The 18,233-nt window shown below is 40.3% G+C and overlaps 1 protein-coding gene across 1 annotated transcript in view; it reads right to left on the reverse strand.

Moving 5' to 3' along the window:
* Positions 1-18,233, reverse strand: part of LOC126161691 (uncharacterized) — a 302,362-nt gene that overhangs the window by 195,680 nt on the left and 88,449 nt on the right. The window contains exons 5-6 of the mRNA XM_049917707.1: positions 5,313-5,624; positions 4,840-4,899 (exon numbers count right to left, since the gene is read on the reverse strand). Coding sequence (XP_049773664.1) covers positions 4,840-4,899; positions 5,313-5,624 — 372 coding nt within the window. The remainder of the gene's footprint in view (positions 1-4,839; positions 4,900-5,312; positions 5,625-18,233) is intronic.

Below are 18,233 nucleotides of genomic sequence, written 5' to 3' on the forward strand. Positions count from 1 at the left end.
AACACTATTTTCATTCTTGTTTTGTTTGCTTGTCGATGACTGAACACTTGTGCTATTTGTTGAATGGTCTCCTTCCAACTTAAGTACACTCCTGCAAGAAAAATTAGTACACCAGAAAAGACCGACGTCGATTTTTATCCAATGAGGGTACATGCCACCTGGGGGATAGTATATATGCTGATAACATCGTCCAACAGAAACTTTAGTGGCATAGCTACCAGAGTACCATTTGTGACTATCCTCTAATAGGGACTGCTCACTGCCAACTGCTCACTGCCAGAAAGCTCAGTGTGTTGCAAATAAGTGAAGCACACAAGCAACCATGCCATGGAGACGCATTTGTGGTTCCTACAACCAACAGATAGTTGGAATAGGTTAAAGTTGTGGCCTTCCAAGTGGTGGGCTGGTCCTTTCAGAGAACTGCCACAAAAGTTGGATGTGCTGTGTGAATTGTGGATCACGGTTGGTATCGATGGTCATGTGATGGCACTCCTTGGTCTTCAGTGATGAAAGCAGATCCTGCCCGCATGCAAGTGATGGTCGTTTGCGTGTACAGCATAGACCTTGTGGGCATTGTCTAGTAGAGTACATTCGTCCAAGGCATGCTGGCAATTAAGTACAATTCTTGTTCACCTTTGGCATTTCTGGATTGGATGCTAACCAGAGCTCACTACATGCAGGACATTGTTAGAACAAGTCTTTAGACATTCTTCCAACAGGAGGGTGATGTGTTGTTCCAACAGGATAACACACTGCCCGTGAAATTCAATGTGCTCCTGGCCACCACAATCTTCGGACTTGTCTCCAATCAAGCAAGTTTGGGATATGGCAGGACGACAAGTGATTCATGCGAATAGTAAGCCAACAACTCTTACAGAACTATGTGAACTGGTCGAGCAGGTGCGGCATAACATGTTCCAGGCCAGTTTTTGTCATGTGTACGATCGACTATGCCTGGATTTCCGTCCGTCAAAGCTACACCACACACTAACAGGGGTGTTTCAGCATGGGCTGGTATCTGGTACCTCTGAACCAATTGTGTTATTGATCTGTAAATGTAATCACTTCATGTACTACACATGTACTGTTGCAAAAATAAATCTTGAGCTAAGTGGAATCCTCTAAACAGGTGAACTATTTTAATTTTTTTAAATTCTTTTGCGGCAGAATACTTAAATTATACCGTTAACTTCCTTTACTATACTCATGAGTTACACAATATGTTACACAAACATGGTCTTAAAAAAATTACAATGGAAAACCTAATACACCTTGAAACAAGGCGTTTAATCTGAGAATCATCATGATGGTGAACAAATGTACACTCACATAAGATGAAACCTGCAAAAAGTATGGCAAATTTAAAAAAAAAAGCAATGACATAAAAGGCAAAGAAAAGCAAATAATGATTAGTGGTGCAAGAAAAACTAAGATAGTAAAGATCACCACAATGTAAGGAATTACATGAAGCAAACACAAGTGTGGTAAAATACAACTACTTCTAATTACTTAACACTGACACAAGCAAAATTTACCAATCTAGCATCAAACACACAGGAGTTGCAATTGTCATTTCATTTCCAAATTTCTACGTTTATTTTTCCAGCAAATCACCTACCTGGATTTGATTCACTACTGCACATTTCCAGTAGTGTACGTTGAAGTAAGTATTGGCCACAAACAAATAACTGTTTGTAGGTATGTTACTTATGACACAGAACTACCTTTCACAGGGTGCATATGTGGACAAGGAAAAAAAAATTCCCGGATTTTCCCCGGATGTGCCGGTTAAAAATACATTTTTTCCCAGGAGAAAATACACTTTTTCCGTGTTAAATGACAGAATACTTTCTCTCGGAACCATAAAACTTAGCAACCCTTTGAATGAAACTTACTGGCAGATTAAAACTGTGTGCCCGACCGAGACTCAAACTCGGGACCTTTGCCTTTCGCGAGTTTGGAAGGTAGGAGACGAGGTAGGAGACAGAAGCTCTCCTGCGAATCAGGAGAGCTTCTGTGAAGTTTGGAAGGTAGGAGACGAGGTACTGGCGGAATTAAAGCTGTGAGGACAGGGCGTGAGTCGTGCTTGGGTAGCTCAGTTGGTAGAGCACTTGCCCACGAAAGGCAAAGGTCTCGAGTACGAGTCTCGGTCTGGCACACAGTTTTAATCTGCCAGGAAGTTTCATATCAGCGCACACTCCACTGTAGAGTGAAAATTTCATTCTAGAAACCCTTCGAATGGTTATGGCTTTATACACTGGCGTAGAACTTCCTGCCACTTATGTGCAGCAGCTCATAAATTGCATATTTTCATATTACAAAAGTATATATTTGAATTCCACCAAACAAAGCAAGTTACTTTTTGAAGCATTTAAGTTGAGACTGCGATATAGTTTTAGCCAATCATAGCTGATGTCGCATGATCTCGCCAGCCAATTATAGCAGATATTCAGAGCAAAGTGACTTAGTCCACCAATAGCAACCTACATCACTGTTCAGTAGTGTGAACACACAAATAGAAAAAGTTAATGGTTTAAATTATTAAACAGTGTAGCTACAAGAAAAGCTAAGCTTTCACATACAATATTGGTCTTTTTTTTTGCATGTGTGACACTTTAATATATGCCACACAAATGTGCCAATAAGATTTTATATATTATTCTAAGTTGAAGGCCCTCAAAGTGTTAAGCTTTAAAAGAGAATAAAAGGCTTAGTGATTTAAGAAATTCAAAGCACATTTGCACATGTAACATAATTCATGTTGCATAAAATGAAATTTACTTTTAAAGCAATGCTTTTCAACCACCATTCGCAATATTTTCCTGCAACCTGTTAGAATTCGTTTCAGCAGTTGTCAGAGAGCACCAGTAAACTAAGTTACTGCACGTGCGCAGCTACAATGATGTAGGAAGCCTACATGTTCATACCTATGTAGCATTAACGATATTAGATTACATCATAAACTAAACACATAATCAGAGGGTACCCTACGAGCATCAGAATTTCGTAAACTTGACTAAAATGCATAATTCAGCTGAAAATGCACTTTTGTATGTCCAGATTCACAAAAAAAGTATGACCCAACCTGATATTAAGCTTCTCAGTGTGGTTTTCGGGCCGCAAATTTTCTTGGGGTACCAGTACTGTATTATCTCACGTTTAGTTATTATACACCATATGTACCAGGAGGTAAAAACGGGCACTTGTAATTCAGCAAACAGTTGACACTAGCCAGGACTGCGGAATAAAACACTTCATTTCAAATAAATTGACTGCCTCTGCAGAAAAGATTAATAAAAGCCAAATTTCTTTAGCAAATCGACAATAATAAGTTCAGTGTTCTGTAAGGCAATTAATGCTTGACTGGCAGAAACCTGGAAATACAAAAACCACGAAACTAAAACTAGTTGCATATTTTAGCCTTCCATAAGTATGTGAATGTATTTTAATTCACTTGCTAGCTCTCAGCCATTGAAATCCGTTTTGTTTTCATTTGATGTGAGAGTTGTAAACAAAGAAGAAACAGCAAAATCACTAACCCTAAACACGGATCACGTGGAGACTACAGTCTTCTGCATTGCAACTTAGACTGCTCTGCGCATGCATGAATCTGGCAGCTTGGACTCATTAGAAGAATTTTTCCGTCTAGTGTCTGGCTGCTAGTTGCTACTGCTGATACAGCTAACAGCTGTACTTCAAGTAGCCGTAAGCGGGAGCAGGTTCTGCTCATATGCGACTCAACTGCCCATGTGCATGAGCCTGCAGGCAACTGCTCAAACAAACGTAATATAAACCGTTGTGACGTCACGGTCATCGGACACAGTTTGTTTTTACAAAGTATTGCATAGTCTTTGTCCTGAAGCCTTTAACACATTTTGGTGTTGGCAGATGCTTGTTTGCGAATTGTATTATGTTGTTGGAAATGGCGCATTTCCTTTGCAACTTGAGTTAATTTTGATTTTCTTACCCTCGTTTATGTTTTATTGCTGCAGTATTATTTTGCAGTAGTGGGCTAAAGTAAAATTCTTTGTTCGTGTGTCGTTTCTTACCAGTCAAAATTACAAAAATTTAACTGAAAACTAAAACAATGACAAATTCCTGGAATTCTAAAAAATTCCCTGGTTTTTCCCGGATGAAAAAATTCTCGAGTTTTTCCTGGATTTCCCGGTTGTCCCAGGGCGTATACACCCTATTTCACTGTATCTTCTTATCAAAATTAGCCAAAATGGGTGCATTAAAAATTAAAAATACCCTGAACACCGGAACTGCAGAGGAAGGTTTGCTACAGCCATTATGTACCTGGTTTCTCATATGGCAGTAAAAAGATGTACCGGACACTGTTCCTAATAAACATAATCTCATAAATTATTCAGTAACTATCAGAACAGAAAAAGAGGTACATGGTCACATTTCCGTAATTAATGTGTAAGATACACAGAATGTCCATATGCGTGCATATAAGAAGCTTTGTGAAGAAAGATAAGAGCCTGGAGAGCAAAAGGTCAAATTTGAGGGCTCGTACAGGGTCAACAGTAAAGAGGATTGGCTTTACTGACCCATACTGAGCAATAGTGGGAGCTGAGAGAACAAAAAAGCTCTGAGCAGGCCATCACTATTATAGTGGAAAACATGTTGTTGTAATTTCATGTCTTGCCTGTAAGACTAGGTAACTCTGAAAACACTGGCGAACGGAACAAGAAACTAAAAAATGTTTTCACAATTAGTGGAGAAATGTAACACCTGAATGTTAATAAAGAGGCATCATACACTTTTAACAGAAATTAATATTACTGACAATTACTGATTGTTTTAGAGTATCGTACATATTTATTTACTTACTTATTGATCTGAACTTAACATTTTGGACACAGTACTTTTGAAAGAGTGAGTCGTCGTGGCCTGAAAGAAAGTAACATTTGACTGATGTTAGCATGTATTTTTAGATGTGATAAAATTTTAACATTTCACATTGTTAGATCATTTGTTTGGTTGCATAAGTCTCCAACACAACAACTTTTATTTACCAAGCAAATATTTACATATTAAAATCAAAATGACATCATCATCAAAGCATGGTGGTGGTGGTGGTGGTGGTGGTGGTGGTGGAGAGGGAGAGGGGGGATGGGGAGAGAGGGAGGGGAGTGAAAGGGGGAGGCAGAAGGGCAGGAGGGATGGATGGAGAAAGGGGGTTAGCATATGGGTGAAGGGAAAGTATGTTCACAAATGTGGTACAATATGTTTCGTATGACTAAATACGTATAGTTTCTCAAATTTATAACTCTTCATGAATCATTGGTGAAGCACAGAAATACCTTTATTTTCTTCACAGATGTCTTCCCATTTTTCAGAAGGTTTACTGGCTACAGTCTTCATTTTATTCTCAAGAACATTACATGCATCAGCTTGCTTCCTTTCATAAATGTGTGGGAGATTATTTTCTTGACTTTCTGTAACCTTTTCATAAACGACTTTTGCGTAATTTTTACCACCATTTATGTTTTTATTTCCAGAAACTACTTCCGACTTTGGGAAACCGTGTAAAGTAGAGTTTCGGGTTGTTTTCCTCGTTGCTGGCACATTTAGCATAAACTTGTTTCTGCTTGGTATTTTAATATCCAGCAGAGCTGTAACATGAGAATTTGTTAAGCTGAACTGACATCATCATCAAAGCATTTCACTAATTGTTACAAATGTTCACAACATAATGGCCTGGCATATACTCAGTACTGAGAATTTTCACAAAATATACACTGCATTGCACACCATAAGCTTGTGCCTTTTGAATATGCTTGCAAAGTAGCAGCTACATTTTAGAAGCATTGTGGTAACCTTGGTCTAGAACACTAATCCAAATGTCTTGGGTCCTAAGTTCAAACCCAGTCACTACTAACGTGTTTAATAAAAATCGTCAGCAACGATGGTCGAAAACTTCCAGTATAAGGAGTTTACAAGAACAGGTACGAAAAGCAGATAGAGGTTAAAGGTGTCCTCTTGCCTTTCAGGTGTAAAACTGCCACTAAAGGCAGAAGAATCAGCAATAACCTACAGCTTGAGACTACAGAAGGCAATGGAAACCACTCCACTACTAACAAATAACATGTATCTGTACATACATGCCCCATAATTGTGAAAGTGTCATGATGATAACCTATTTGCAAAAAATTCTGGGTTAGTATCATATTCTGATTTCCATGAGTGGACCATCAAAGGGGACGCGATATGTTGTTAAGTTTCAATGTGGTAGAGAAATGGGAAATGCATGAGGAGAATACAGATGTAATAGGGATCAGCGAAGTGAACTGGAAAGAAGATTTTTGGTCAGGTGAATATAAAGGGTAATACTAACAGCAGCAGAAAACTGTACAATGGGAGTAGGTTGTCGAAGATGTCACTCGGCTGCATTCCCATAACTTGTTTGAAAATTTCATATACCAGGAGAAACTTAAGTTACATATCCCATACAAAATAACTAACTTTTACTGAAAATCAGAAAGACTTGTTACTTGCAGCAAAATAATCACATATATAGTAATTATCAAGAGAGATGGCTGCTGATACCTTCAGTGCAAATGCATAAGACTTCCACACTCTTGCAGGAATATATATAAAGCCGAAAGCAATTCGAAATGCTATCAGCTTGTGAAAAGTTGAGAATCTGGGTTGGGCATGAAGCGGGTCTGGATGGCCGAGGGCGTTAACACAACTGCTCATGCTTAGCGAAGATTTTAGTTTGAATCCCGGTCTAGCACAAATTTTCAACTCTCACTACTGAATTTGTTTCAGTGCCCAATTGTGGCTGATGTCTTGATTTCCCTTCACTTTCACTTAAAAGATTACGCTTTAATTATTATTAATTAATTGAAATCTCATTAAAATGGCTCGAGCATTTCCAAGATAATTTCCGTTGACAAAATACAGTTATGGATTCGTAATCTACTAATCAAATGGTTCAAATGGCTCTGAGCACTATGGGACTTAACATCTGAGGTCATCAGTCCCCTAGAACTTAGAACTACTTAAACCTAACTAACCTAAGGACATCACACACACCCACGCCCGAGGCAGGATCCAAACCTGCGACTGTATTGGTCACGCGGCTATGGACTGAAGCGCCTATAACCACTCGGCCACACCAACCGGCAATCTACTAATCAAATGCCTTTTTTTATATTCATGTCAACCACATTCTGTTCAATTCTTATTTTGGCATTTTTGTAGTGATTTTTCTTTTTATATTTTTAGATCCTTGTATAAACCACACTACTCTTTTTCAGTGGGAGGAGGGAGACAGAAATTGAAATTCTAGAGAAAAATTTATGCCACACATCGATTTACAAAAACGCCTCACAATATGGTCACCCTCAATCATATTTTTGTAACTTGTAACGTACATATATCACACAGAAATATCAGCCTTCTAATCAGTTTTCAGTGATGCTGCTGTTAACTTCACTACAGATATTTGTTTCATCATCACTATCAGTATTTTCGTTGCTCTCCTTACAAAGTACACTGTTGCTACTATCTAGTGCAGTGGACATGCATCACTTCATGAACCACAGTTTTTGAAAGCTTCTCTATTGCATTTACTCTTCACATAGCACATAACTATCAGTTTGCAACTGCATCATAACTGCAGTGAATAACAAAGTTTGTTAATGATTTTCTTTTATGTTACCACTGACTGGTGAATACTAAATTTTAGACTTGATTTCCAAACGCTAAGTGATATAGTTGCTCTATTTCAAACTAAGGAGTGAGAACTACATTCAAAGTTTGTACAATGCAAAAATATACTGGTAATTGTAGGGTCATACTGTTGAGGTGAAGCCTTAATTTTACATGGCTACTGAGACTTATATTTGGGTCAAAATGGTATTACAAACGCTATTTGTAAGCAAAGACAACCAGCAATCTCTGTGGGTCCATGAACCATTGGAAGCCACTGAATATTGCTTAAAATATGCCCTCAGCATAATTTGAAACTGTATAAGTGATAATATGCTTAAAAAGACATTGCATAATTCTGACGTAAGGCTTGGTTTACGTCTTAAGCTGCTTTGGCAGTTGGGGTAGTTACCAGCAGTTAGCTACTCATCAGTTACGGACTATATTGTGAGACCTGTGACTATTACCGGTATATCCAGGTCAGTCATGAAATATTTTTTTGTTCCAATTAGTTACTAGCAGAATCACTGAAGACACATATGATGCTGAGATCTGAGTGATTCAGATAACAGAAGACTGATGGATGCCATACAGAAGATAAGTATATTCACAAGAGTTGTAGATTTGAAAAAGTACTGACAGGTGCTCAGTTATACGCCTCAAAGAAAACAGGTAGATCTTAAGGCATACCCTGGCGTAGATAAAGACTTGGAGCAAAATTACGTAATGATGGAAAGTTGGCTTAAGTTTCAAGGTTATCATCATGAAAAATCAATTAATAAGGAAAGTGAAACTACATACTGTGGAATGATTGTGTGTGTCTGGAGTTCTCTGAGGCTGATGATACTGCAATACTGAATGGCGTAGCTGATACATCAGCTGCGGAGAGACTGACAACCCTAAAATGGATAATCAGACACACATCAGGAGAAAAAAGGAATAGAGCAATGTAAGAGCAAGAAAGATATAGTGAAATGGCCCCAGGAAAAATGTGAGGAATTTGAAAAAGAATGGTCAGCTTAAGAACGATTCAGCATTCAAAATAAATAAATAAAATAAAATAATTTTTGAAGAATTTAAAAGCACCATTGTCAACATTAACTGTGCTGAAGATATTCACTGTTAAAGCCAGAGAAGAGAGCAGATATGTGGAAAGAGTCTCCTGAAGACCTCTATGTCCTCTGGATGCCCATGTGCCCAAATCAGCAGAGGTGCGAACACAACCAATGCATGAGCAGTTAGGCAACGTGACTGTAGCCTTAGAAATGCAACACGTCTGCTAAGTAGATGTCATACAATTCATTTGTATGTCTTCTTCTGGATTACAGCTGCATGGTATCCTGACCAGGTAGGATAGACGGAGGACACTGACAAGATTCAAAGAAGGGCAATTCATTTTGCATTATCAAAAAGTAGGGGAGAGAGCACCAGGCATGTGAGAAGCGAGTGTTGGGGTAGCAATCCTTAAAACGAAGGCATTTTTCATTGCGGCACGGTCTTTCCACAAAATTACAATCTCCAACTTATTCCTCCAAATGCAAGAGAAAACTGAGCTTAGAGGGAAAGATATAGGCACACATTTCAGCCACGTGCTGCTTCCATGAGGAATGGCTGAGAAATAGTACAAAAGTGTTTCTATGCACCGTGTTATGTAGATGTAAATGTCCACAAACAGAGGTTACCTTCGACTCATGTACATGCGAATGCTGTGCAACTGGATTACCAGGCAGGTATCTTAATACCTGTGCCTGCCTGTAAATGAGCTGACATTTGCTCTTGGACACTTCTGCCCAATGGGACAGTGTTGGACCAGCCTAAAAAATGGGATCCAGAATCAGGGTCAGAATTTGACACATCTCTCACCCAAGCTCAACCACGATCCTAATCAAACTCCTACACCTCACAAATCTGCCCAATTCAGTACTTAATGTATCATCCCTACCTATCTCTGACCCTGCGACAGCCGTTCTTTCTAGAGGGCTAACCTTCATTCCCACACCCAAATTCAACTACAATGACCTAGTCAAATGTGTCCCATTCACCCATCCGCAACTGGAAATATGACTTCCCCACCCAATTCCAACCTATAACAAATGGATTGAGCATCAAATCCTATCTAGAAAAGTTACAACCGAAATCCAAAAGCAATCTGCCTCCTACTTCCCCAACCCTCCTCTCCAGGAACTCCTCACTTAAACCATTGCCTCTCAGTCCTGCCTGATCACCCCAAACCCTACTCAAATTGAATCGGGAGCATGACCTGACCTCTCTATCATCATGCCTTTCCTATTCCCCCCGCCCTGCTGACAAGGGCTCAACTACTATAGTACTTGACTGCATGGGATATATGGATCACGGACAACATCAGCTCCCTGACATCTCATCGTACAAAACTGTTCCTAATGATGTCATTTCTTCCACCCAGACCCAGCTGCAGAAAATGCTGAAGAGCTTAGGCCTCTTGCACAGACTTAATACTGCTCCCACAGAACTCCTCACCCAATCAGATGTACACACACACACACACACACACACACACACACACACACACACACTTTCTACTTACTTTCCAAAGCACACAAAAACAACCATCCTGGTCCTTCCACAGAAGCTGGCTTCAAAGCCCCCACTGAATACATTTCAGCCCTGGCTGATCAGCACCTCCAACCCATCAGAGAGAGCCTCCCCTACTAAATGAACAAACCACCCACTCTTAGAACATTGCAAATTCACCCCCCCCCCCCCCCCAAACTATCTCTCCCAAGAGAAACTTGGAAGTCTTATTCAAAGGCCCATTTACTGTCATCATAGTCGACTTCATCCTTACCCATAACTCCTTCATGTTTACAGACTAGACCTACCAACAGATCAGCAGCACTGCTAAGGGAATAAGCACGGAACCAATCTATGCCAGCCTCTTCATGGGCCGCACGATGGAGGAGGCATTCCTCACTACCTAGGAGCTGGTCTTCCCTAGATTCACACAAATTATTTTTGATATCTTTGAGATCCAGGCTCAGTGAAAAAGAGCTCCTTTTCCCACCTTAAATTCACCTAGGCTTTTTCCAAATCTGAAACCACCTTCCTTGACATCGATCTACACTTCACTGAAGCTTACATCCAAGCCTCAGCCATGTGAAACTAACCAAAAAGCAACAATACTTAAATACTGACTGCTGGCACTCCCTCCCAAACAGGTTAGTCATATGTATCTGTTCCACCACCAACTCCCTCAAAACCTGCACCAACAAAGTCTCCCACGCTTCTCTCTCCCACAAGTATCCAAAGATTTTATTCACAAACAAATCTCCCAAGCTGTATCCTGCTCAGAACCTCTAACTCACTAACACAGCTTTCACTTCCAACAAGATCAGAGGTACCCCCTTGTCACCCAGAACCTGCCAGAATACTTTACTCCCCTCAAGGCTATGACTTTCTCGTACCAATTCTTCACCATGATATCTTATCACACCACACACAGTCACCATCTGTTGCATTCCTAAGCTCTGTAACATCTTAGTCAAAGTGTATGACATTCCAAAATCATTATTCCTAGCCCAAGGTTCCTACATACACAACTGTCCCCCTGTAAAACCTGACCATGCATCCATCCATTACCACCTAAAGGCACGAATACCACTAAAATGGGAGAGTGTATGAAATGACACAGAACTGTTGACCTTGGAACCACCCCATACTCAGTTGAAGAACATGCTCTACAGCAAGACTCAAGGAACTGGAACATTTGCTGCATCACACAGGCTACTTGGTTCCTCACATCCAACACTAATTTCCCTGAAATGTGGAGACGGAAACTTGCCCTGAATACATCCTTGTGTCCCAAAACTCTCAGGGATGTAACTTCCATTACCACCACCAACACCACTATAATTATTATTATTATTTCTCATATAATTATCGTATTTGCTTTTAATTCTTTCACTGCCTATCCACCTTTCTTTTTGGTTCCTTTCTCCATCTCCTTTTTCTCTAGTGCTTAATTGCAATTGTTATTTCTCTTCTATTTTTCTTCTCTTCCATCCTCATGATTTCTGGGCTGAAGCCATTGCAGTGCCTAATGGACTCCTACTCCGTTGATGACTTCCCAGTCATCTTTCTCTCTTCCTGTCATCATAAAAATTGGGTTATTCTCATCCAGGGGTCTGAGTGACCTGTCCTTCTCTTAACCTTCCCTAGCCTATCCATCTCTCCTCCCTGAAAAAGGAAGTAATAATGGGTGTCCGGGAAGTAAGGACAAATTTAAATTTTGTGCCAGTTTGGTAGTTGTGGCTTTTTCATGCTTCTTATCTGCGATCCTTCCGATTAGTAGCCTGATATCTTTATGCAGTGAGCATTGTTGTTTAATGTTTATTTTCATCATGCGGCAGATGACACCTGAGCAACGCATCCAAGTGATAAAAAGTTAGTACAGAAATGGTCAAAGTCCCATGGCAAGCGTTCATGAATTGCTTGGTCCACTTGGACGTAATACTACTCCAACCAATCATAAATTCGGAAGTTAATCCGGAAGTCTGAGACAACGGGTTCTGTTTCAAACATTAAGAAAACAGGATGACCGCATTCTGTTTGAACACAAGACAACATTGATGTCACGAGTGACAATGTGACTAAGCATCAGAAAATCAGTATGCCAACAAGCTCAACAATTGAATTTATCACCAAGTTCACTGCATAGAATCCTTTCAAAATATCTGAAAATCCATGCATACTCAGATGAGGTGCACTTCCACTTCAATGGGTATATCAATAAGCAGAACTGCAGAATTTGGGGTAATGACAATCTGTGAGCGACAGTGGAAGATGAGATGCATCCACAATAAACAACTGTGTGGTGTGTGTTCTGGGCAGGAGAAGTGATTGGCCCATACTTTTTTTTGGAAATGATGAGGGAGCTGCCATCACAGTGAATAGCGACTGTAACTGAAACATGCTTTCTGTTTGGTTTTTTCCCCTTAATTATGAAAATGTTGATTTTTGGTTTCAACAAGATGGTGCAACATGTTGCACAGCCCATGAAACGATTGCTCTACTGAATGAAAAGTTTCCTCAAAAAATTCCCGCCAGATCATGCTATTTTACGCCTCGTGACATTTTTGCAAGCATTTTTGAAATTCAAACTGTACATGAACATATCACAAACAGTACACCAATTGAAGGATGAAATTAAAGGGGTTATCAATGGCATCCCACCAGATGTTTGTGAACGCACCACCGAAACTTCAATGAACTCATTGCTCGTTGACGTATGGCCTTGGTCATATAGAGGATATAATTTTTCATACATAAATGGGGTAAGTTACTTCATGTGTTTGTAAAAAAAAAAAAAAAAAATTACATTTTCGATACACTTTGTGTGTTCTACAGCACTTTTAATATTCGTACCTACCGTATTTACTCGAATCTAAGCTGCACTGGAAAATGAGACTTGAAATCAAGGGGGAAAAAAAAAAAAAATCCCGACTCTAAGCCGCACCTGAAATTTGAGACTCGAAATTCAAGGGGAGAGAAAAGTTTTAGGCCGCACCTCCAAATCGAAACAAAGTTGGTCCATTGTAATATGAGACACAATTTAGGTCGACTGAATGATGATACAGCTACAGTAGTTTGGTTCGAGTCTTAAGCTTAGCAGTTAAGCTTTACTTGCGCCATTGCTATGCGTCAGGCGCTCCGTCCATATTTATATGGGTACCCTTCCTTTTTCACGTGCTTCGTCTGGTTTGAATTGATTGCTTATTTTTATTTGATATGATAAGTGCCGTTCTCTTTGTTATAAGCGTTCACGTCACTCTAAGCTGAAACTGCGTTATTGTATTGTGTCATGCATTGTTTGTCGCATTCTGATAATGAGTGTTTACGACCTGTTGCCGATCGCGGCATGGCTTGTTTTTGTGCGCGCTGCCACCGCTTATAATTTAAAAAAAGAGGAATTGTCTCATTAGCGAAACAATGGCAAGAGACTGCTGTTTGTTGTTACTTACACTGCTGCTTTGCCGGCCGGAGTGGCCGAGCGGCTCTAGGCGCTACAGTCTGGAACCACGCGACCGCTACAGTCGCAGGTTCGAATCCTGCCTCGGGCATGGATGTGTGTGATGTCCTTAGGTTAGTTAGGTTTAAGTAGTTCTAAGTCCTAGGGCACTGATGACCGCAGATGTTAAGTCCCATAGTGCTCAGAGCCATTTGAACTGCTGATTTCTTTGATAATGATCAACAAGAACCAAATAATAAAGTGCATATGATAGAAGATGTTCTGAACGAAAGTTTAGCGAAAATTTTTCTCCATTTGAAAATCTTTGCAGGCGCCTCTTCAGTACATTACATTCCGCTCAGAAATTAGTGATCTTAGATTTAAAAATCTAGTCAATTACCGTGCTTCATTTCTGACTGTATCACTATTAGGCATAAGAATAATACGAATATAAACATGACATGATATGTATATTCTATCGCGTTTGCTGTTGACTCACTCTAGTGACGACAGGATTTCAATGAGATAGCAGCAAACACGAAAGTATAACATGGCAAAATGTTTATATTAGTATTATCCTTATGGTGAAGAGAATACTGCAAGTGATTCACAATTCATGAAAGTTCCTATTAGCAACCATCTCTTCTCTCAGAAAAAAATTCAGAACGTAGAGTTGGCCATATTGATAAGCATCCCAAACAGTCTTGCCAGTCGGATTTTCGTAGTACATTGAAATGCTGCTACATTCGAAGATGAACGATACGGAATTTGTATTTACTTCGGGGGATAATGTATGAAAACGCAGTGGTCGAAACTCGAGGCGGAGAAAAAAGCTCGTCTTCCACTTTTTAATTACTGACGCAGAGGTTTTGGCGCCAGTATTTATCTTTGTGCCTGCAAAGCATGCCTGTGTAGCGCTACATATATTAGACGGCAGAAGTTAGTTGTGGCGGCACCTACCAACATTTTCCAGAACTTCCGCATACTTTGCACTCGATTCTAAGCTGCAGGCAGTTTTTTTGGATTAGAAAAACCGGAAAAAAGTGCGGCTTGGATTCGAGTAAATACGGTACTTCCTAGACACCACCTAGTTCCAAAAGCTGGGACAGAGGAAGGTTCTTTCGTTTGTGGCTATTGGCAATACTACACATTTCACATCCTAAAGGTAAGAACTGGCCCGAAACTTTGCCTCAGGTGGGAAAGCAATTACCACATGGGATGCAAGCAACAATCTGGAGGGGGTGCGGAAGGGAAAAGGATATTAGTGTGTGGGTGGGGAGAGAGAGAGGAATGCTGTCTGGTGGAGTGTGCACAGAAACTAGACTGCCTACAGGTGCAGCGTCAGGAGTTAGCGAGGCAGGGAGGTGTAGAAAACAAGGGGAAAAAAGGGAGAAAAAAAGGAAGGGAGTGGGGAACTATGGATGGATGTGTTGGCAGAGGGCTGCAAATAAACAGGGTGGGAGATGAGAATGGGGAGGAGATGATGGGATAGAGAGGGTGGTAACTATTGGGTGGAGGGTGTGGGTGCAGTATGTTCCCTTAGGATGAGGCCAGAATAATTGGGGAACAGATAATGTGTTGTAAGGGTACCTCCCATCTGCACAGTTCACAAAAGCTGGTGGTGGAGGGAAGGATCAAGATGGCTTGAACAGTTAAAGAGCCATAGATATTAAGTGTGTTATGTTCAGTTGCATGTTGTGCCACTGGGTAGTCTACATTACTCTCGGTCACAGTTCGGCGGTGGCCGTTCATTCTGGTGGACAGCTGGTTGGTAGTCATACCAATATAAAAAGCTGTGCAATGACTGCAGAAGAGCTGGTAAATGGCATGATTGCTTTCACAAGTGGCTTAGCTGCTGATGGGGTAGGACAAACCTGTGACAGAACTGGAATAGAAAATGCTGGGTGGGTGGTTTGGGCAGGTTTTGCACCTGGGTCTTCCACAGGGTATGATCCTTTTGGGGGTGGGATTGGGGGTGGCATACAGATGGACTAGGATATTGTGTAGGTTGGATGGGTGAAGAAACACCACTTTAGGGGAGACGTGAAAAGTATTTTGGGTAGGATGCCCCTCAGTTCGGGGCATGATGATAGGTAATCCTCCCCTTTCTTGCTCCCTTTTTTCCCCACCTCCCTGCCCCACAACCTCCTGATGCTGCACGTGTTGACTGTCTAGTTCCTGCACACTCCACCAGACAGTGTTTGTCTCTCTCCCCACCTATACACTAGTATCCCTTCCCCTTCCCTGCCCCCTCCAGATGGCTGCTTGCACTCCACTTCAAAGTTGTATTCTAGACCGAGATGCTGGAATTGTCAGTCGTGTGTGCACAAGGTGATTGATGAACTTCCATCTGATATATTTGACCGAGGTTTGTAGGACTTACGAACAAAGAAAGCAGAATGAATATGTATCATTCCTTTAGGATTTCTAAAATAATTGGGAGGTGTTGTATCCAAATAGTTATTCAAGTTAGTGTGTACAATCTGTGAAACTGGAGACAGACCATTGGACATTCAGAAAATCATTGTTTACACAACCCCAAAGATCATTTGATTGGATAAATATGAGAACTATCACACTTTTGTAAATATATAAAAAGTATTTGACAGCATAAGATGGTGGAAGATGTTTCAACTTCTCAGAAAAACAGGTACACACTGTACGGAAATATTCAGTATGCACAAGAACATAGAGGAAACAATAAGTGTGTGGTCAGCTTAAAAAGAGTGTAAAGCAAAGATGCACCCTTTTTATCCAACTCTCAAACAAGTAGATAAAAGAAACAATGATGGAAGTAAAAGTTTTTGGAGTGAGATTAAAATTCACAATAGAAAGATATCAATAACAAGATTCGCTAATGACACTGCTATCCTCTTCGATTCTGAGGAATAGTTATAGGCACTGCTGAATGGAATTAATGTTTTTTAAGCACAGAATACGGTTTAAGGGTAAATCAAAGTTACACGTTATTTGGTTAGCAGCCATATCACTGCAATTCTTGAAATAGGCAGTATATTAATCACAACGCAATTCTGTAAAATCATATTGTAACCTATCGAGTGCGGCAAAATAACAACTGAAAAAAAAAAACTGAAAGTTATGGCATTTCTATTAAAATACAGAAAACTTCAAATACAGCATTTCCTCCCCAGTTAATCTGAGAATAAGCTGTAGTGAACCATATTTTGACAAATCTTTGTTCATCTCCAAGTTAGGTAGATGTCACCTCAATGTCTCTATTTTGGTGTACAATCGCCTAAGTATCCAGGGGTACATTTTCACCCAGATCTACTGGTGGTTCAGGAGGCAGTCAAATTAAGTGTCATTCATCTTCAGTCTTGTGTTGTCCACTATTATTCAATACGCTACAATTTCTGAGTTGGTTTTGATACCTTTTGACAGTTCCACAAAGCTGTTTCATGATGTACAGCATATCTTCCAGCTGTATGATTACACTGTCAATGATCCATGGTGGTTTACTTCACAAACTGTTTGCAAAATTGTTGACATACACTTGATCAACAACCTGGGAACTTTGAACTCTTCTTTGGCTTTGCCTCCTGTTTTGATAGAAGGATCAGTGACCATGAGATCCTTGGCTGACAGCCATGCAACTTTTATCTTGTAGCTAAACAGAAGTAGATACCTCCTCTGAGTTAGTATACCGTATTTACTCGAATCTAAGCCGCACTCGAATCTAAGCCGCACCTGAAAAATGAGACTCGAAATAAAGGAAAAAAAAATTTCCCGAATCTAAGCCGCACCTGAAATTTGAGACTTGAAATTCAAGGTGAGAGAAAAGTTGTAGGCCGCACCTCCAAATCGAAACAAAGTTGGTCCATTGTAATATGAGACACAATTTAGGTCGAATGAATGACGATACAGCCACAGTAGTTTGGTTCGAGTCGTAAGCTTAGCAGTTAAGCTTTACCACGTAGCCATTGCTATGCGTCAGGCGCTCCGTCCGTATTTATACGGATGCCCTTCCTTTTTCACGTGCTTCGTCTGGTTTGAATCGATTGCTTATTTTGCTTTGATCTGATAATTGCCGTTTTCTTTGTTACAGGTGTTTGCGTCACTCTTAAGCTGAAAATGCATTACTGCACTGTGTCATGCATTGTTTGTCGCATTCTGATAGTGCGTGTTTACGGCCTGTCGCGGCTCGCGGCATGGCTTGCTTTTGTGCGCGCTACTGCCACGTACAATTAAAAAAAAAGAGAGGAATCGTCTCATTAGCGAAACAATGGCAAGAGACTGCTATTTGTTGTTACTTACACTGCTGCTTTCTTTGATAATGATCAACAAGAATCAAATAATAGACTGCGTATGATAGAACATGTTCTGAACGAGAGTTGGGCGAAAATTTTTCTCCGCTTGAAAATCTTTGCGGCCGCTTCTTTATTACATCAAATTCTGCACAGAAATTAGAGTCATCTTAGATTTAAAAATCTAGTCACTTGCCGTGCTTCATTTCTGACTGTATCACTATTAGGCATAAGAATAATACGAATATAAACATGACACGATACGTATATTCTTCCGCGTTTTGCTGTTGTCTCACTCTAGTTTCGTAGTTTAC

Source organism: Schistocerca cancellata, chromosome 2, assembly GCF_023864275.1.
Source record: "Schistocerca cancellata isolate TAMUIC-IGC-003103 chromosome 2, iqSchCanc2.1, whole genome shotgun sequence".
In the NCBI taxonomy this organism is placed as follows: domain Eukaryota; kingdom Metazoa; phylum Arthropoda; class Insecta; order Orthoptera; family Acrididae; genus Schistocerca; species Schistocerca cancellata.